The following is a 22989-nucleotide window of genomic DNA, read 5'->3' as shown; positions in this document are numbered from 1 at the left end:
TTCAATAAGATCATAAAACCTTTCTTATTGCAATGGAAGCTCCGTTTAAACTGGGATCCCACGGCCCTATAGCGGCTATAGACAGAGAATGACGAGGCGGAAAGTTGCATTCAGCCAGTGCTTTTGTCAGGCTATTGGTGAATGGAATGTGGTAGGAAGAACGTAATAAAAATCATTGGCCGCTAGCAACTGTTCGTCTCTACTTTCCCTGTCTATGAGGACCCGGCCACACAGAGAGCGATCTACGATCCTATAGATTCCTACATCTATATCTTGGATATACGATCGAAGATATAAGTATTCACATCTATATCATAGATTCTAGGATATATACATTTATAACACTAAGATATGCGATCGAAGATATGCTACCCGTTGGGAGGGTGATCGCTTGAGCCACTTCTGTAAATATGATTCATGAATTGCAAAATCGCTTCCCGGTGGTTCGGAGCCCACCTTAAACTGTAGGTTTATTCAACTCTCATTACTCATGCACAAGCCTAGATCTCATGTGGGCTTCACCCTCGACAAAAAAATATAGATACAAGAACCTGTATAGGATCGCAGATCTCTCTTTGTGTGGCTTGGCCAGCCTTTTGTCTCTAGCATGTAGGTAAAACCACAGACAACAGCATTGTATTCTGTGGTAAAACTCTGTGGTAGAAATGTCTTTTTTCGTTAGGGCTACTTTTGAATAGAAATGAGAATAGAAATCCAAGTACGCTTTTTTTCAAATTGTTTACCTACAACATGATTAAACATTATCTCAGACTCACAAAATTAGCAAAGACTTGATAATGGCATCATAAACGAAACGTGTTGTGAGTAGACAATTTTAAAAGATTGGATTTTTATTTATATTTCTAGGTAGAACACTACTTATATAGTCTCTAGTTAGTGTAAAGGTAACGTGAAGTATAACAAACAACTAGCTATAAATTCGAACATGTCCTTATAGATAGATATAAAAGTGATTTATTGAAAAAACAATATTTTACAAGAAGTATTATAGAAATATTGCATAAACACACATTTCCTTATCCTTTTCTTATACAGAAGATGAAGTTACAAACACAATGTACTTCAGTTCCAGACAGTCCTGTTCACAGCAGTCGGGAGCCAGTGATGAGTTTGAACGTGAGCAGCAGCAGTGCAGCGGAAGAGTTCTCGGATCGCAACAGCGGAGTGCAGAAACACGTGGAAGAGCTGCAGCAGCCGCAGGAGCATCAAGAGCAGCACGAACACTACCTGGGCGAACTGATCGCCAACACTTATTGCTCAAGGATCTTCAGCGACTGTGATCGCAAAGACTGTCGCCTCGAGAGTCCCAACTTCCCCGGCATCTATCCTCGCAATCTCACCTGTTATTATGCTGTTAGGTGTGTTTCACAAACATATAGGCTCTTGCAATAGGCTAATTGTCAGAAAATAGCTGTACATTTTTACATCCGATGTTACACAAATCATATTGATAATTTGTGAGCTATGGATCCTTGTAATAATTGTTGGAAAAAAGGTTTGCTTTCATAGGTTTGATGGTACATCTATGAATGATTTGGGGAAGGAACAACATGCTCAGCCCAAAATTATTGTTCCACTCCCAACATCAAATCAAATCAAATGGTTCATTATTTTGACATCAATAGGCTACAATAATTTGAAACAAAACCATTTTTCTATCATGAACAGTAAAAACCTATTACAGCATATCATAATTTTTCACATTGTATATAATAAATAATAATAAACATTATTCAAAATTGCATACTTAATCTAACAAGATGTCAAAAAAAAGGAATACTACTTAATTATTGAAATTGTTTGCAAGTAGGAAACAACACATTTACATTTGATAAAAATAGATCCGAAAAGTAAGTAATACCACAGATCTAATATGAAAATTATTATGAATAGGTACTAGTAATGATACTAATATTATGATTATCAAGATGCAGCCATACAAAACCTTTTACAAATATGTTTGTAGAGTGGATCGAAGGACAAACTTTCAAGAAACTTTAGACAAACAATTTTGCTCTGATACTTTTCATTCAATTATTATGTAAATGAATAAAATATTCTATCCAATGCATTACTTATTGATAATATTTATTTTTCAAATCTATTCAATTTCTATCTATAATCAATCAGATAAGTTGCAGATCCAAGTTCTTTGTGAATAGTTAGTTATAGTAGGCAGCCCCACCCAAGCGCAAAGTTTTGTTCAAATTCACTGCTGCCTTAAGCTGCGTACACATATACGCGCCTCCAACCCGCACCGAGCACGTTCCGCCCTCGTACCGCCCTCGTACCGCCCTCGTACCTCCATCGCACTACAGTCGCTCCGCCCCCGCTCTGCAGTCGCACCCATCATGAACGTTACGGAAGATGTTAGATCTTCTCGCGTTCCCCGGTTGAACCACTCTTGCTCACTCTTGATCATCAATCGCTCTGCTGGAGTGACGTTCGGTTGCGGAGCAGAGCGAAAGTCTGTACGCACCTTTATGATGCCATACTTTGATGATAATACTTCATAATGTTATGAATTCATGAACCATGTATTTTAAATATAAAGAGGATTTCAACATTGTTTTTTGTTTCAGGCAACATCTAATTCCTCCCGGTAAGCATGCTCTCATCGTAGTTCGTCAGGTTAAAGGTCAGATGATCAACATACGCAGTCAGGATGCAATCTACACAAGAACTCAACAGCAGCAACCAAATCAAGCCCGGCAGCTCAAGGTGAAAATATTTCCATAAATAATAGAAACGTTTTTCACAGAGTGCAAAAACTCAATAGTCAGTTGATAACTGAAGTTGTTTGCTCTATTTAACTCCAAATATTTATTACATGATGGATTATTATCATAACAATAAATCTGCTAGAATAAAAAGATCACTAATACAAAGAGCATAATGTGAGTCATTTTGATAATTGAATTGTGATACTGATGGATGCGGTATCGGCGAATTTACTTTTTTCAACTTCAAATGCTCATAAAAAGTTCAAAAATGTCAAGCAATGGAACAAATTATATGAATCTTATTGGAATGTGTTCTTCCTCTTTTCAAGCATGTTCATCTCAATTATGAAGAGCTATCATTTAATCATTGAAACATATTTTTTCCGACGAATAAAATTAAATCGATTATTTTGAACAAGATTGAACAGTTAATATTAAATAACTATCCACTGCAATTATAACGTGGACCTCACTATAGAAACCGGGCCTTAGGCTACTGAATAAAAATACAACTTACTACCCCCTACTATAGTAGTAAGTAATTGAGACTACTACCATATATAAAGATAGAATGAGAAGATAATATCTGAAGGATACATGAGAGATATTATCTCATGGTATAGGGGGTTTATGTTCAAAATTTCACTGTCAACTGAAACTGTTAATACTAGTAGTTATTTTTCGTAAAGCTTTGTGACGCTGGTAGTCTCTCATGCTGTGCCGTTTTTACACTCTCACCTCAACAAAACAATAATAACTTTCTAGTCGTGACCCTATTTTTTTCTGACGTTAGTCGTGACCCTGGGTCCCAGGGACCCGCTTCTTTCATATTGAATATTTCAAAATATTTTAAGATGTAATGTTATTCTATGATTCTAATATTTCCAAGGGCTATTGATGAACGCATTGAGCACTTAGGTGAAGCAGAAATCGATCTTTATTATGATTATAGAAATCAATTTGTGAAACCTTGCATTTTTAGGGTAGTGAAAAGTAACGTTTGGTTATTATTTTATATAAAGTGAACAAAAAATTATAGTGATGAATACTATGATGGATCTTACATGCAACACTACTAGAAAGAAAGGAAAAAAGTGGAAGGTCATAGTTCACTCTTAGGGTAGTTTTTACCCTACCCTCAATTTCATGTTGCACTATCTTTGCAAGACTTATGAAATTATAGTGATGAATACTATTATAAATCCTGAAACCTACATGAAACACTACTAGAAATATCAAAAATGTATAAGGTCTCATAAAGTTCACTTTTAGGGGAGGTTTAGTATTCTAAATTCATTATTTATTCCTGGGATCATCCGAAGTTCATTGGTTTCACTATCATCCCACTCAGGTCATTATTCTTATCTTGAACTGTGAATTTATTTTTAGCCTCACTAATGTCATTGAAATAGAGATTTAGAAGTCAATTTGTACATTCTCCGAAGTCTCTGTTCACAATAAACATATTGACTGCTTGAATCCATTCACTATTGCATGAAAATGTGCATTTGAAAAGAACGAAAAAGTTACGTTAGTCGTGACCCTTGGGTCCCTTGGACCCAGAAACGTCATTTCAGGAAAACAAGTCACAGAGCACTAACACTCTACATCAAGTTTAAGTGTCTACTGACATGAATTTACATGGGTCACAATAGACAGTAAAGCAAACGGAAGCAAAATTATAACTAAAACAAAAATTGCCCGGGTACCTGGGACCCGGGGTCACGACTAGAAGGATAATATAGAGTAGTCGACAGTAATCGGCGTCAGTAACAAAAAATCGGTTTAAATTTAGAGTTTAAACGACCTATATCATGGGATAACTTTTCATTGTATCTTTTCTTCCTGCTGCTACTACTTACTAAACTTCCTGGAGGAGCAAACATTTCAATTGAAACAGGGAAAACCATTGATTAAAAATAATTCATTTAAATCTGAATTTTGAAAAAGAATGACGGTTGCGTTTGTGTTGCAGGTATGGTCAGAATGCGACGAGGTGCAAGACTACGTGACCGTGTACGACGGGTACACGACACGTGACCCGGTGCTGCTGAAGTTCTGCGGGGGCGGCGCATCCGTGCCGGAGGCGGTGTCCAGTGGTCCCGAGCTGCTAGTCGAGTTCTCCACCTCCCCCTACGGCACCTTCCTCTATCCCACGCCGCCCCTGCCTCTCCACGGCTTCCAGCTACAAGTGCAGGTCAGACCATACACTAATAATATTGGCTATCTTATGGCTTATGATATGGCATCTATTTTATGGCACATTTAATAATAATATGGCATATAACTTACGGCATTTCTCCATACATGTTATGGAACACTAACGTGTACCTTATCTTGAGCTAGTTCTTCTTCAACTACTTCTTCATAGCAAACTACTTCTCCAACTTATCCTTCTTCATCTTCAACTAGCCTACTTCTTCTTCCACTACTTTGTTTTCTTCTTTTTCTTCTTCTTCTTCTTCTTCTTCTTCTTCTTCTTCAATCTCAATTTCATGTACAGGAATCTGGATTTAGAGGGAATGATAACGTACGGATGACCAAGACAGTTTACCTGTAATAAATTATACTAGATTATTTCATTCATTCATTCTGATTAATGAAAAAATTATGCAGATCATGAGCTTGGAGAGCATTGAATTCTCTTCAATATGATGTGAAATTTCACTACTTTACGCATTTCATTTTCCTTCGACTGTTGCAAAAGTTTAACGGCCAAACCACATGAGGCGTTTTTCATACTAGTCTGCACGACTCCACAGGACAGGAATATCTCCGATTGTCTGATTTTCCATTCTCCTGTCCTGTCGACTTCTCTGAAGAAACGCCTCCTGTGTTTCGGCTCATATTCTTCTACTACATCTACCTCATCTTGAGCTAGCTCTTCTTCATTTCACTCTCTAAAAATAATACGTGAGTTAATAACTACTTCACTCTATAGGGACTAATACTTATTGAGAACTGTCATTTCATTCAAATATTTAATGATAACAATAGCTCCCGTCTCTGTTGTCATACGCGTCAGATGGAGTGATCCGTGGTCTAGTGGATAGAGTGCTTGCGTAGCAGCATAGAGATCCCGGGTTCAAACCAGATCACTCCCGTGTTATCGGATGGGCACGTTTACTGTCCGTCCCAGCTGAAGTATGACAGTCATAAGACCCATAAACGGCTTAAATTATATATTCAGGCGGTGGGACCTTGCCGCAAGGGACTCCCCACCAACAAAAGCCATACGAATTTACTTTTTTAGCGTCAGTTCTCATTGTAAGATAGAAAGCCTGGTGATTTTAGGTTGATATGTTCAAGTAATCTTTTGGAAGCTAAACTGAAAATCATTATTATATTTGCATAATAGAGAACTTGAGTATTAATAGAAATATGGAGGTAAAATGCTGTGTATATCGCGAGAAGAGACCAAAGTACTTATTCCAGTTGGGCAAATTGTATCGCCATAGTAATTTTCACGCCATTGGACAAAAACGTTCTCCACAGCGAAAAAAGTTACACTTGAGTTCCTAGCTGCAAAAAAGACAATTTCGTACGACTTAAAAAATTACATACAGTCAAGTGCGTAGCCACTCAAATAATAACTATGATGATTCATATAACTTGAGCCCCAAGGTGCACAAAAATAACAATGAGATGTATATACTTGAGTCCCAAGCTGCACAAAAATAACAATGAGGAATGAGATGCATATACATGAGTTCCTAGCTGCACAAAAATAACTATTATGATAAATACTCTTGCGTTTCTAGCTGCACAAATAACTATTATGTATGATTGATTTCAGGTGAGGTTCGTGGACCAAGATTCGCCGAAATATGCACGCAACAAGCGGTGTGAGTTCTGGCTGCGAGGAGCCGGTAAGGGAACCCTCGAGAGTCCGCGTCACTCCCTCTCCGCCAACACCACCTGTCTCTATCACCTCCAGGTATGCAACATTTATGTAAACTAAATATCATTTTGGGCTCAGGACACGATATATCGATAATAAGTATCCTGTATTTCGATATTAATGTATTGATGGTCCTACATTTCTGTGTTGTGGTTTACTGTTTTGCGGTAGTTATCCATATCGAATGAAAATGACTTGATATTATCAAAACCACTGATTTATTACTGCAAATTGAAATACTAGGTGCCGGTTGCACAAAAGCCGATTGAATTCTAATCATGAATAATTTCACGAGAACCAATCAAAGAAGGCTTCTCTGATTGGTTCTTGTTAAATTATTCACGATTAAAATTCAACCAGCTTTTTGTGCAACCGGCACTAGGTTTTGTTGTTACATCATTATCAATTTCAAGTAATTTGGAAGCTTCGACAATGAGCAGCAGAATATAAACAGTATGGGTAATAACCCTCTGTATGGGAAGTATATCATGACCAATCACCTTCCAGAGAGCTAATAAATGCTTTGATGTTATCAAGTCCTGGTTAAAGAATAGTCTCCTACATTTGAATATTCAAAAAACTAGATTTCTTCCCTTTTCATTGTCGTCCTCTGGATTGCCTCCCGATAATAATGACTGTAAACTAGTATCACATAATATAAATTGTGCCAGTCCATACTACAGCTGTGGATGTCCTACATTAGAGAAAAAAATGAAATAAAATATTTAGGTGTAGTATTGGATGTACATTTACGGTGGAGCTCGCACATTTCATACATCTGTTCAAAACTTAGAAAATTAATTTATAAATTCGTTCAATTAAGGAATGTCCTTCCTATCTATCAACTAAGAATGGTATTCTTGGCACTGATACAGTCAATTATCTGCTATGGTATTGTATCCTGGGGAAGTTGTAGGAGTTCAATTTTGCAACCTCTCATAATTCTTTATAAAAGAATAATAAAAATATGTTTAAAGAGACCCATAAGATATCCAACCGAAGTATTGTATAGAGAATTTGGCGTTTTTAGTGTTGATACCCTATTTGAAATAAATCTTTTGAAGTTTGTGTATTTAAGACGTTCAGAGTTTCCAGTTATGGATGAACATGTATATTCCACTCGTCGAAATCTTGCTAATAAATTAAAAGAACCCTTTACAAGAAGTAGAGTGGCCTCCTTACATGCTTTTGCTAAGGGACCACGACTTTTCAATAAACTGCAATCAGATATATCAGATGCACCCAGTTACAATTTGTTTAAGAATAGACTTAATCGCTTCTATGAAGAGAAACGTTTAATAGAGGTGTAATATTATTTACATTTTTTTGCTGTCTTCATTCAAATGTAATTTATTGTTAAAGATTCATAATCCCATCTTGTGAAAAGCACACTGATTATTGTATAAAATTTACTTTATTGTTTGATACCTCAAAATTTTTATTGTATTATAATTAAGTTGACTCAACTAGAGAGCGAGACATCCCTCAACACAGGTTTAGCCTAAAGAGGGATGCACTGTGTTTTTTCTGTTACATGCTTAATATTATTATCTATGTTCAATTATTATGCTTAAGGTATGTATTTGTATTACCAATTGTAATGTTCAACCATTATGTTTAATGTATGTATTTGTATTACGAATTATTGTAAAAATGCAGTGAAATAAACGAATTATTATTATTATATAGTATGGACAAAGAAAAATATAGTAAGTCCTACGATTGGTCATTATTTATTGTTCACTAATGAAGGATGAGCTCTACTGTCATTGGTGGAGATAAGAAAGACACACTCAAGTATTCGGAATATGAACTATTACTTTCGGAATATGACCATGAGAATTAGGTAAATTTGATATTATTCAGGTAGTGCCTATTATTTAGGTAGGTTTGATATATTAATTATCAGGTATTATTCCTGGACCGAAAATCAAGTGACGAAGCAGTGTGTGACTACATAACCTCAACCTTTAGACAACATTAACATTTTATCAATATTTTTGGAGAGAAATAGTACAGGCTCAGCCTAGTTTTTCCTCCAATGTCATGATTGTATTATGATTATAGTGTTTCATATAATAAATTAATTAATAAAATGTACATAATAGTTTATGTATCCCAGTATGCTTTATGATGAGTAGTGACTTTTAAGCCACTCTGTATAATATCGATATCCGTGAAATTGTTTCAGGGTGCTGAACCAGGAACGACACCGCCACCCCGCCATCTTGAAATGCTGCGACGGCGACCGAACTTGAATTTGCCGCCTTCGCGCTACCGCGTGTGGCTGGCCGTGCTCAAGTACCACGTGGGCGCCACCAGCGAGGAGCAGCCCTGTGCCACCCGCCTCCAGATCTGGGACGGCAACGTCAAGGCTGCACCCGCTTGCAATGACATTTTCTGGTAATTGTTTCAAATAGTCTCACCTATAGTTAAATCAAAAGAACTTCCGACTTACATGGATATGCAGAGTAGAGATATAGAGGGAGATGGAGTAACAATTAGAGAGATGAATAGTCTTGGATACAAGCGTGGTTGCCAAGTTATTGAAACAGGCTCAATCGATGCAATGCTTCCAGAGAGAAAACTAGGTATGTGTATCATGAGCTATTGAACACTCACTTGAGACTACAGAACGCCTTCCGCTCGAGTACGGCAACATCGCCACCGCTGTATCCCTATTTTTCTCTGCATTAGCACAAAAAATTCTGAATACAGCTATCCTCATCATTGCTATCATTTTTTATATATAAAATTGAACCTAATTACTGACTTGCTCATAACCAACAAGCAATCATTTGAATTGAATCATTAGTATTTGCTCATTTCAATACAAAAATATTTTTATTCTATCTTTGAACAATAATTTTCTCATAACCATAATTTTTCCATTCCATCGTCTATCTTCCTTCTTCTTTACTCGGAAGGTCATTCATTGATTATGCGAAAAACACACAAGTTCACTTTTAATTTTGAAGCATCTAAATTTGAAAATCTTCTTTGTGAAAATACTTGAGGACTGAAAGTTTCGTGAATTGAAGAACTACAAGACTTGACATATTTCGGACTACGAAATGTGTTATCTAAATTTGGGAGAGGAAATAGCACAAGGTTACCTTATTTTTCCTCTCCCTATCATTTTGATAACGTGCTTATTGTATTAATGGATGAAGAATATTTGTCTACTGATGTATGGGGTTTTTTCGGTTATAAGTTAGAATAATAATAATTATAGACTGTGTATTTTACTGAAATTTCAAAATATTGTACGGTAACGTAACTCTCAGTTTTGTTGTGAAGGTAAAGATTAGATATCCATATTGAATGAAAATGACTTGATATTGTCAAAACCACTAACTTGTCAGAACAACTTTTGTATACCAGTGACGGTTGTTACACCATTATCAATCTCCAATTCTGATATAGTAGTTTCGGTGATTACCCTCAAATTGAATGGTAAATTATGTTCTATGAATAGAAGAAATTATGATGTGGTTGCAGTGATAAAGAGAACTCGCACGGCTCGTTGATCTACAACGGAGGCGGCAAACCGAACCTGACTCTGCTGGCTCGCTACTGCAAGGATCACGTGCCTCGCAGCTGCGATCACTCGCTGCTCGCCAATGCAACTCGCTCCCCTCGCCCATGCTCACTCGCCGAGAGCTTCCTGTCCACCGGCGACTCGCTCACACTGGAGCTCAAGATAACCGAGTCCACTACGCTCAGGTCAGCTGTATTTATTTTATTTATTTACAATGCAAATGACACTAGTTTAATAACATTGCTAGATAAAATAATAAGGTAGTCCTTGTGCTATTTTTCTTCCAAATTTATAGGTGACAAAGTCCACGATAAGGTTAGAATTTCACGTGTACAATTTTTATAAAATTTTAGTCCAAAATAAACATGAAAACTATTAGTATTAAAAGATATTAGTATTTAATAAAATTTTAATAGAATTAATAGATATTACATAATTGCTTATCAAGAAACAGTTATTCAAAGAATCTTATCATTGATGTTGTAGATTAGTAGCAAAAAAATTGACACCGGCTGGGATCAAACCGGAGATTCAAAAGGCACGTTGGCACTGGACGGATTGAAGATTTGATAGGACATTCCTCGTCTATAGGTGGTGCTTCACTCATTCAACATCAGATGCTAGAATCACGAGTCTGAGGGCATCTCTCAAAAGTTTCATTTCGATAAGGCGAATTCTGCTATTGAACGCACACAATATCGTTTTTATGCACACTCACAATCAACTTTTTCATTTTAATGTTATTCATGTAAAATTTGTAAGTAATCGTTCAATTGCAGGCCGGTATCGTTTCGTGCGCTGTACGAGTTTGTGGACCTCCACCAGGACGGAGAGCCGTACGGCACGGGGCCGTGTTCGCGGCGATTTGTCAGTCGGTCACAGCCGCAGACAGCTCAAGGACAATCGTCCACCCCTCTCACCTTCGGCTCGCCAAGGGATGTCTTCCTCTACGGCAGGGGAGGAGCTACAAATCTCAGGTGAGACTGCAGCCACATTATTTTATTATACAGTAGGTATCTCTTTTCAATACATGTGTCAAATCATCTCTTTCAAACTTTAATTTCTAAAGCACTTATGGAGTGAAAAATTCACTTTCGATTAAAATTGACGATCTTTACTCCATAAGTGTTGAAAAATAAAGTTTGAATTTAATAGTGAAAAAGAATGGCTTTGCAACTTTCAAAGCCAGGAGAAAAACGTCATAATCCGTCAAGATTTCATCTCCGTTGTCTTTTTTCTTTAGGGCTACTTTTAAAGTAAATAAAATATAAATTCAAATTCAAATTTTATTCAATCCAATTCACAATATTCACAAATTATGAGAAAAAATTATACAGCTTAACAATATTAGAGTAATAAGTTGATATTTTATAAAGTACATAAAAGTCTAATTTATTAAACAATAACATCAGACAAGAATTCGAACATGCTAAACCAGGACTAATTTGTGAATTTGGATAAAAAATACTGCTTGCTGAGAGTACAAAACTCTACGTCTGCGAGCAGGAATGAATATCTAATAATTTATGAATTTATAGAGAAGTAGAAAAATATAAAAAGAAGAAAGAAAGATAAATTAGCAACCAATCACTCACACATTGAAAATGAAATGAAAATGAAAATGAAAAAATTCTTTATTAGGCGGAGTTAGGACTTTTAAGTCCTCTCTTATTCACACTCACACATTCACACTAACCATGCTCACTCTACAATTCCAGCTCATTTATCCAATGCATAGCCACCATTATCAGAGTATTTTAACTAAGAAACCACATTGAATAAGGTCTCTAGATAGTCAGGCATAAGACCTCTAAGCCATCCAAGAACTTTTGTTTTAAAAACAAGTCGATTTTGTGTTCTCTTAATTTCAAGAGGAATATTGTTGAAAAACTTAGGGCCGAGAAATACAAACGATTTCTGGAAACAAGTGGTATACGATTTAGGAAGTCTTAGTAAATCAGATGTCACTCTCCTAGTTTGATAACTAGGAACATCCCTGAACAACGCATGACCACAGTTTCCAGACATAACATAAAACATATACAATACCTTGAAAACATAGATATATCTGAGAGGCAAGCATCTGAGACTCTGAAAGATGGGAAAAGAATGTTCATATCTACCCTCCTTCTTGATGGCACGAACTATGGATTTTTGTATAGTTATTAAGGGCTTCAAGTGACTAATGTAAGAGGAGCCCCAACAATTTATACCGTAGCTGATTTTTGAATCGACAAGTGCAAAATATAGCTGCCTCAGGACACTCATAGGGAGAAATTTATTCAAAAAGTAGAACTTCCTCAGTATTAACAGCAGATGGCTTTTTATATTAGTAATATGATGAGACCAAGTGAGCTTTTCATCAACAATCACACCCAAATATTTCAATGAGTCAGTTTGACCAACCACCTCACAGTCACAGCCATCACTCGCACAGCTACCATGAAACTTCAGTGCAGAAGGCAATGTCCATGATGTTGATAGTGTAAACAGCATGTATTTTGTTTTTGAAAGATTGAGCTGAATCTTATTGTCTAAACCAGAGCAACAGCTTGTTCAAATCATCCTGCATTAATCTTACCAAATTGGGGCCATCCAGATCACAATATGCCAATGCAGTGTCATCTGCAACAGATACAGGCATACCAGAGAACCTGAACGAATAGAGATCATTAATAAAAATGAGGAACAAGATCGGCCCAAGGACTGATCCCTGTGGTACACCACAGTCCACTACCTGAACCTCACTCTTCACACCTCCAATGGCTACATATTGTTGTCTGTCATTCAAATAGGACAAGAACCAGTCATGAGCCACGCCCCTGATGCCAGCATTATACAATTTATTTAACAAGATCGAATGTTTCACTGTGTCAAATGCCTTTTTTATATCTAGAAACAGTCCTGCGACACAGCGTGCTGGCCTGAAGTTGAGACCATAGAAAACAACTGCCATAAACCTTTCAAGAGCCATTTCTGTATTCATACATTCACGAAAGCCACATTGGTTACTATAGAAAAAATTACATGAATCAAGAAATTCTAGAAGTCTCCTTTTCATTATCTTCTCCAACAACTTTGAAAATACTGACAGCAGGGATATAGGTCTATAATTGTTCAACTTCAATCGAGAACCCGACTTGAAAACTGGCACCACTCTTGCCAGCTTCATCCCAGAAGGAAACACCCCTGTAGAGAGACTACAATTGAAAATATCAACTAGAATTGGTACTATGGCCAGCGCAACATTCTTCAATAATCCAGAAGATATACAGTCACCCCCACAAGATTTACCATTTTCTAATCCTCTAATGTAAACTAAGAGCTCATCATAGGTAACAGCTTCAAGGAATATAGACTTCTGCTGATTAGTTTCCTTGAAGATATTATGATAGTCCATGTTATCAGCTCCACCATTAGAATTAGCAGCGTCATCTCTGCCAATGCTAACAAAATACTCATTAAAAAGATTTGACAATCTTTTTGCATCACTAACAATTTCATCCCTATTTTTAATTCTTTTAGGGGTTTAAATTTTTTCGGATTTCCACACAGCTTATTCAAAACTTGCCATTTTTGCCGTGGAGGCATTTGATTTAATGAAGAATAATACTTTATTTTTTCAATTTTAATCCAATTTTTTATTTTTCTAGAGAAAGTTTTAAAGTTATTTTTTAATCTCAAGTTATCAGGGTTATTATTTTAAATAATCTATCACGTGAGTGGATTGCTGCACACAGACCATCAGTTATCCATGGTTTGAGTTTCTTCAAATTCATTGATTTTATTTTGCATTCGACTCTCACCTTTGAACAATCAATATAATTTTTAAATACCTCAATAAATTTATCAAATTCATAGTTAACATTATTACTTAAGAAAACATCACCCCAATCATGAGACAGGAGGAAATTATTCAGTTTGTGTAAATCGATTTTGTATTTTTCTTTACAAGAATTCCTTTTACTATTATCTAGGTTACCGCGAATTGTCAATGTTAGTACCTTTTTGAATTATTTTATCACATAATTTATTTAGAAGGGTACTTAGATTTATATTTTATTTATTTCATCTCCATATTTATTATACTGCAATTTGAATTCAATTGTCTAAAAAATACACAGCATCAGAAGAATGATAATATATTCCCTCATAAACAAATATTTTTTAGTTTGATCAATTTAATTGTTTGTGAAGTGTAGTTATGTAGTGAGTGTGAGAGTGTCATTGTGATTTTTGATCAACTGTTGTTGCCCTGTTGCCCAGCTGCACGTACTGGTTCCTGGCGCAGAAAGGCGAACGCGTGCGTATCACGCTGAAGCGACTGAACACAGGCAACCGCAGCGACTGCGTGACGCGCGTCAACGCTCATTCGGAGCGCATGCAGTGTGCGGGCAACGCGACAGCCACGCTACAGTTCTGGGAGGCGCCGTGGAGCTCACTTCCCTCGCTGCCGCGCGACTGCCTCTGTTCCTCGGCCGAGTCCCTCCTGCCCTACACGTTCGTCTCTACCTCGCACGTGGTCGAGGTCAAGTTCAACGTGCTACACATGACGTCATCGGACGACTTCCGCAACATCAACTTCGAGGCCAGCTGGGAGTTTGTGCGCAAGGCCGTCTGCACCAAGAAGCAGAAGGTGCGGGGCATCAGCGGCGAGATTCAGTTTGTGTCGCCGGCCAGGACGCCTGATGAGGTCAGTCCCATTACAATTTATTTATTTAGAAAATAATACAAAAACAATACATAATGAAAATAATACACTTGAATATTATTAATTACAAAAAATGTATATAATGTTAAAAGTATTGAAATTAATCATAATTAACAAAATACAAATCAAATCGTTTATCAAATCGTTTATTGCACAAAAATATATACAGAATACAACTTAAAGGAAATTGACAACTTTGTGCTACACGTCGGCAAAAGAAAACTTGTACGCCGACGTGGAGTCTTAATATAACTTATTCACTTATACATTAATATTAATATATAAAATGATCCTACAATATTATAATATAGGCTAACAGTAATTAACATCCAACCAACTAAATATTCCATTCTAAGAAATAACAATAAATTAAAGATATACATAAAGCTGAATTTAAGATTCATACAACATCAATCAATATTAAACCAATCATTAATTGAATAAAAATAATTTTCTTTCACCCAGGTATGGAAATCTTTTATTTTAGGCTTCTTTAACAACCATCCTCTTGGAACTTTATTATAGAGTTTATTTCTCAAATATGAAATACTTCTACGGGATAGGGTGCTATCAACTCTTTCAATTGTGATTAAGTTTTGAGCGACTTGTCTAGTTACTCTTTGAAAATTTTGAATATTTTTTAATTTGAGCACATGTTTCTTAATAGTCTTTAAAATGAACAATTGCCTTATAGTGAACAGATTGGAATTTTGAAACAATGTGACACTTGGGAAATCTCTCGGATACCTCATTATTGTTTTGATAACTAACTTTTGTAAAACAAATAGAGGTTTTAAAGTTGAATCAAAAGTTCCTCCCCATATAGAATTACCATACTGAACTAAGGATTGGAATAGAGCAAAATAAACAGATTTTAGTAATTTTAGACTCAAAATACTTCTAAGCATGTACAGAAAAATTGATCAGAATGCATTGGGAGGCTATTAGAAATAGGAAAGAAAAATCAATCAAACTGCATTGGTATTATAAATAGAAATAAAAAGCTCTGTTTTTAGGGTTGTAAGGAGGTGATTTCATCAAAAGTCACCACCCTTACCCCTGTGCAGAAGTAGTTGAATAACTGTTACTTCAAAACTTTCACAGTTTCAAGAGCGGATATCTCGAAGCCTGTTTAACGTATCACAAAACTCTCTACTGGACAAAACTTGAAGGCAATTTTTGTCAAGCTTCATTTGTGTATGGTAAATCCTGTCGATGGAACCCATTGCTCCCGAAATATGAGCGTGTGATAATAAAATGAAAAATAGTAACTATTGAACCACCCTCATCCCTTTTAGCACAAGGTGTAAGAAAATAGGACTTCTGATAATTATGTTCACTTTCTAACTAGTCCCAACAAAGCTGCTCAGTCAAAAATCGGGCTCCAAACATTTATCCAAATTTCTTTGTCAATTGTCTCTTGTTGCAAAACTGAAGATTTCATACTCAACACATGAATCATGAATATAAAAAATGATTTCATACTCAAGGACCAAGCCACATGAGGCGATTTTCAGACGAGTCGACAGGGCAGGAAGCTCTCCGATTAGCTGATAGGGTTGGCGTTCGGGAATCAGCTGATAATCAGCCAATCAGTGAGCTTCCTGCCCTGCCAACTTGTCTGAAAAACGCCTCATGTGGCTTGGCTCTGAAACTGCTGCAACAATTGTAGGGAAATGAAATGCGCAAAGTAGTAAAATATTACGCATCAAATTGAAGAGAATTCAATGCTCTTATCGCTGCTCAATTTCTATAAGTTCACGATCTATGCATGGATTTTTTCATTAATCATAATGAATGGAATAATCTATCAAAATAATTTATTACAGGTGAACTGTCTTGGTCATCCGTGGGTTATCATTCCCTCCGAATCCAGATTCCTCTACGTGAAATTAAGAGGGAAACTGATTCATGGTTCAGGCGTGATTGAGCCGAATAACACTCAAGTCACGTCAGCTCGTTGCTCAACTAGGAACAGGGTTATTATACATTCTGGAAATGGAGTCCACGTTCTAATATGTCCAATGCCTGACGAGGATGAGAGACATCATTTGGTAAGTATTCATTTATTAAATTTGAATATTTTTTTGAGATACAGTATAAGTTAATATACGTATGCTCACTTGAAAATAGAAACCACGAAATATAAAATAAATTTTACCATTCCATACAACAGGAATCAACTTTCTTATTTGATCAATATTATTATTCAGGTCAGAAAAGCGTATTTTATAATCCCTGAATAATCTCGAAATCAAGAATATTAATTATGTCATACTCTACTTCTACTCCAATAAAAGTGTTTTTGTTGTCCATGCACTCATTTTCGAGTTATCAAGTACCAACCACAGCTCTCGAGTTTATATCTACAGTATAATAATTACAACACTCAAATAATGATTCAACTCATATCCTCCACATTTTTTTTTCAATTTGGAAAAATTTGAGATTTATGGTAGCAGACTAGCGAATAATATAAATTTTATTATTTATTAACGATATCTTAACAGTTACCTTATTTTTTCTCTCTCCCTATAATTTTTATGATGTACTTTTTGTATGGATTGATAAAGAATAAAAGTTATTCACAGTAGGAAAAAGGCTACAGTGATTCTATTAATTTAAAAATACTTTTAAAATGTGTATATTATTTATTTATTACTCCATCACCCTCATTTTTATCTTGTTTGGTGCACTTTTTAACTTGGAAAATTATTTTAATTTTAAAAATTTTATTTTAAATTCCTGTAACATAAATAATACGGCTTGAGTTCGTGAGAAGGTGTTGATGAAAATTAAAAAACAAACTTAATTTTCAGCTATTAATATTCAAAATAGGCTGTCTAGTTTTTCAACTATAAAGGTATAAAGGTAGCTAAGTTTTATGTGATTATTCCTTATCATCTAAAATTATATATTTTCAACACTTGTTCAACTTATCTTGCAGGTGGAAGTGTTTTCCGAAGGCTGGGTGATTGGAGGCACAGACCGAGTGTTCCCAGTCTGGTCTAAAGAGGGAAGCGAATCCAGAAGTATTATGGTTGAATTCATTCCTCGAGAAACGGGAACGTATTCTGTCACATGGCTGGAGCTTATGAGAAGGTGAGATGATACTCGAATATTATTCACATCTGTATCTTCTTTGAGTGATTCAAAGCATATACAAGAGTGGGTAATAGTCTCAATGTAAACATAAATCCTCACCACTGCGTTAAAACATACAAACATCACGAATGATTTATTGTAATGTAGTTGTATTAATGTGAAGTAATTTGGAAAGCAGCTTGTTAAATGCTTTCCCCGACGGTCATTACTTTTTTCTCAAGAGACATATAATTCACCTACTTCTATTACATTACTATTTGGGAAAAAGTTTATAATAAATATCCAAAATTTCTCATCAGACATTCTTAAAACTTCTCACTACTAGAAAATTCTAAGAATTTCATTCTTGTACTTTCTCAACAGTCCATTTGATATTATAATACCTACCATTGTATGTAAAATTAAACATAAGAAGTTAATTGTTCTAGTAGTTCACTGTTTGTCCAAATGCTTTGTTCAATATTTCCAACAGAAAAGTCTAAAGTCGATATATTTTGAATTACATTTATATTTTTATTAATATCTTCAGAAAGGTTCAATGGAATTTACACTATGAACAGAGATTTTGTAGAATTCCTCCATATTAAGGTGGAATAAAAGCGATATTGTCAGTTCCAGTCAAACTATAGTCAATATTAATTATTATTATATTAGTTATTTCAGTCAAACTAAAGTTTCAATGCACTTGAGGCACCAGTGGTTCAACCAAAAAAGTCCACTGATGATGATGCCATGAGTGCATTGAAATTTCAGTTTGGCTTACATATAAGTGTGTAGACTGACAATATCCGTTTTATTTCGCCTTGAAATTCAATGAGATTGGTACGGTAATGGAAAGTGCTCTGTAACTTGAAAAGAAGAGGAGAATTTTTCATTTTCTCCATTTTCATTCATTTCTAATCACTACCTCTACATCACTAAAACGAGGGGCAAGTCATAAACAATAAATAAGTTATAATTTTTGAACATGCCTTACTGGGAATTCACTCAATGAATATAGTGGACAGTCCAGGAGATAGTTTTTGAAACCCTTTTTCAGAAGTCCAGTCCTAACCAGCTGTATATTTCTGTTATTTACTTCACTTTACTTTACTTTTCTTGTTCGTCACAATTATTAAACTGCATTAAGGGTGCAATGCTTTCGCAGTATATGACACGTCAAAGTTTAATCTAATATAATACTACCATCCTTCATATTTCAACACAACAGTCATTAAAACACAACAGATTTCACATAACATACATTAATCAAACTGTACATATTTAAACATATTTCACTAATGTACAGCGTGAAAAAATATACTGTTTTTTCATTGATTTCCAAACTGCTTATGACTTTATAGACAGAGAAGCACTGTTTTAAAGACTTCTTGAGATAGAAATCTCCAATAAATTCGTAGAAATGATTAGAGCGGATTGGTGTATGGTGTGAAAACGGGTTAATACGGAGTATATTAGATTTGAGAGCAGATTAAAACAGGTTTGCCTACTCTCTCCATTATTTATTGAAGTTAATCAACAGATTTGTTTGTTTTCGACAGGCCAGTAGTACCGTCAGTGTTGCAGCAAGGGCTGGCGCTGTCGGACTGTGTCCACCGGTGTCCCGAATTGGACGCCTGCATCAACTCAACTCTGTGGTGTGACGGCACACAGCACTGTCCGTCGGGCTACGACGAAGCCATCCGCCATTGCTTCTTCCTGCTGCAGCTACCTCCGTCTCACCTGGCTGCCGCCTCTGTGGTCTTCCTGCTGCTCAGCTGTGTCTCGTTCATAGTGGTGCGCAGAGCCTACCGCGCACGTCGATCGGGGTCAAGGCTAAAGTCGCTGCCCTCTGACACTGAGGCGATCGTCGGCACCCCCAAGGAGGTGATCTGCTGACCCGGCGACAATTCTGTGCGCTACGTAGAGGTCGACCGTGTCACCACTGTGTGACCTCTGCTTTATCTAGAGCGGATATTTCTCAACATGGCCTAAGATTTGTCTATCTATCAGTCTAGATTTATAGATACCTAGATACTCTCATAGAGAAAATGTGGCATAAGGCATTATGCTATCTTTATGCTAATTCGTTGTAGCTATTGATTGAATTCTTATGCTATCTTTTCTCTATGATACTACTGTACTTTTGTTGAGTCAAAACTCCAGAGTATCAGAAGATACTCTTTGCCTGCTGAAGATGGAGCCCAGTGCCCTTAAACGCGTCCAGAGTTAGAAGTGAGTTGAATTAAGAAGAAGTTATATAGTGTAAAATTGAATCATTGAGTTTTACTAGTACCTCAAGCTATTCGAATGAAAGCCGCAGCAATATATTACGACGTAGGTGAACCAATGTTATTTTCTTTATATCAAAAAATATGAAATCAGAATATCTACTGCTGTTGCCCCAGTGCCAGGAGACACAGTTGATGATTTATTCAGCTTTTGACTTGGAGTTTGTAAGACTGTTGAAGAATATAAGTTTGGAAAAACTGAAGATTTTTATAAAATTTAATATTTTTTAAAGTAGTTTTTGAAACCTACTATCCTGAGTATAAGTATGTAGTTGAGATTCAAGCCTTCTATCCTTATCAATTAATCCATTTTCATTTTCAAGTTTATTTCAATCAATTATGAGTAAATCTATTCAAAATCTGGTCATTCTTCGTGGGTATCCCTGAAATATGATCCGCAATATACTGAAATATATCGTGATTATTATTTATTGGTTGCAATGAATACTGTGATACAAATGTTGTTGTAATGGAACGAGACTTGGACAGACAATCAAATCTCAAATGTGTGTGGCTGGTTGCACGGACATCAACGTTCAAAGCTGATCCACTAGGATTATCGCGCTGGTTGATTGGAGGTTGAATCCTGGAGGTTGTTAAAGGAGCCTGTAGCATAGTTAAATTGAATCAAGCAAGGAATTAGGTACCGTATGTCGAGAGAAAACTATGATAATACTTGGAGAGAAAGCTTGCAGATGAAGAAGTAGGATCCATCTTATATCCAATGATAATGTATTTACAGCATGCTTGGATTATATTAATATTAATTATTGGATAAACTGATGTGAGGTAATTTGCTTGCCTCTAATAGGCAAGGTATTTGCTTACCTCTACTTGGAATTGAAGCACACAAGTTCGAATGTGTTATTTATCTTCAAACATTATGGCTGCAACAACCTTCTCATCAATCAATATAGATTATAAAGTAGTGGAGAATAGCTCACATCAGTGCTTCTGTTACAGTGATTATTTCAATTTATGACTATGTTAACTGATTGCAGTATATTCTTCTGTAGAATGTTTATTTTCTTATTAATTCATTCACAAAAATTTGGAAATCAAAGTAAGCTACCCTTCTCAATGAAAATGTTTATCTTTATTTCATAAAAATATATACGGTATTAAAACTTTGATTTCTAAATTTTCAGTTGAATTATCACCAATTTACAATAAATAAGCTGCCTACCTAGTTCTAATAAACAAATTTTGTTGAGTTGTGCAAATCGTCCAAGCAAGTAGGTATTAATTTATACTTATCTATTTCTTCCAATATTAATATTACATTTTAGTTTTTCAATTTTTACTTTTGTAATAATGTTCATTATTCATTTTTATGAATAAGATTTAATTAAATTGATAAAAAACGCTTATGGATCCTACCAATCAAGAAAAACTGCTTGAAACGCACAATAATGTATCATTGTCCAAAACTGCCAAATATCTATTATGAAATTCAATATGTCATAGCCTATAATGCTATTTCTATAGGTATAAGGATAGATGTGGTTCAACGTCTAACTTATCATATATTAATTTAATCTGTCTACCAGTTCACCTGAACTCTGGAGACATGAGAATACAAGAAGCAGTTCATTTATTTATTAACTAAATAAATACATTAGCTATGAGGATAGAAATCTATTTTTATTCTTGTCAATATTACCTAGAAAATGCAATAATCATGCCATGTTGAGAGATGTTACCATACTAATAAAACGTAGTGCACAGAATTGAAAATTGAATTTTAAAAGAAATTTTAATACCAGTTGTTCAAATAGGGAGTATGTTTAGTAAAATATTGATAATTTATTAATAGAGCTAACAAAGTGACATAGAAATAATTTTGTATGAACAATTTTTCCTAGAGAACGATTATGTAAATAAATTAATAGATGATACTTATTAGCTACAGTTATAACTTATTCAGTGACAGTGACAAATAATATATTATTGTTATTGATCCAAAACAGATAAGGCAAATAAGAACTGTATCATTGTTATAAATGTAGAGGGATGATTACATGGAAAATTATTTTAAAATAGTTGGGTTTTTAATCATGTCGTGAGATGCCAAGGAAAGCCGAAAAATGTTATTGTATAACTTATTGAAAGTGTATTTTATTTGCCTTACCTCCATATTATATAATATTGGTTTTATAAACTAATAATAGATAATATATCAAGTGAACCATATTTTTAATGTGGACAAATCATGATAATTATTAAATATTTGTGATATTTAATGTTAGAAGAATTTTATACAAGTATAAAAAGTATGTTGAATTTATCGACTCATTCCTAGATTATTCTAAAGTTTGTGGATATTATTGCAATATCACTAATATATAGAAAACGTTATCTATAGAGTTATTGTTAGATGAAGTTTTAAAGCCCAAACAAAACCAATGTAATATTACAAAAGCTTTTTACTGCATTTAAATCACACTGAAATTTGCATTCTCAAGAGTTCTGTTGGTTCGTATTTTATTAATTGAATTCGAACATAAATTATCTATTAATCAATCTTGCCTGTATTTTTAATCATTCTTATGGAGAGTGAGTACCGTACTGTTGTCTCATATTAATTGAATCAGTAGCATTTTAGATTTTTTCTGTTTTCAAATAGGCTATACTTGAACAATTGAAGGCAATATAGTCCTTGTGTAATTTCGTTTGTGTTTTCGAACAGAATTGACCATTGTCAGTAAACAATTATT

The 22989-nt window shown here is 35.2% G+C and overlaps 1 protein-coding gene across 1 annotated transcript in view; it reads left to right on the top strand.

Annotated features, from left to right (window-relative positions):
• LOC111044919 overlaps positions 1–20126 on the top strand; it is a 310482-nt gene extending 290356 nt beyond the window's left edge. The window contains exons 6-16 of the mRNA XM_039436186.1: positions 1088–1379; positions 2604–2742; positions 4720–4941; positions 6541–6681; positions 8837–9048; positions 10147–10371; positions 10966–11163; positions 14453–14879; positions 16727–16951; positions 17845–17999; positions 19544–20126. Coding sequence (XP_039292120.1) covers positions 1088–1379; positions 2604–2742; positions 4720–4941; positions 6541–6681; positions 8837–9048; positions 10147–10371; positions 10966–11163; positions 14453–14879; positions 16727–16951; positions 17845–17999; positions 19544–19880 — 2573 coding nt within the window. The 3' untranslated portion in view covers positions 19881–20126. The remainder of the gene's footprint in view (positions 1–1087; positions 1380–2603; positions 2743–4719; positions 4942–6540; positions 6682–8836; positions 9049–10146; positions 10372–10965; positions 11164–14452; positions 14880–16726; positions 16952–17844; positions 18000–19543) is intronic.
• The last annotated feature ends 2863 nt before the right edge of the window (positions 20127–22989 follow it).

The sequence above is a fragment of the Nilaparvata lugens genome, chromosome 10, assembly GCF_014356525.2.
Source record: "Nilaparvata lugens isolate BPH chromosome 10, ASM1435652v1, whole genome shotgun sequence".
Classification (NCBI taxonomy): Eukaryota; Metazoa; Arthropoda; class Insecta; order Hemiptera; family Delphacidae; genus Nilaparvata; species Nilaparvata lugens.
Note: the sequence above shows the minus strand (reverse complement) of the source record. Positions and strands in the feature narration are given on the sequence as shown.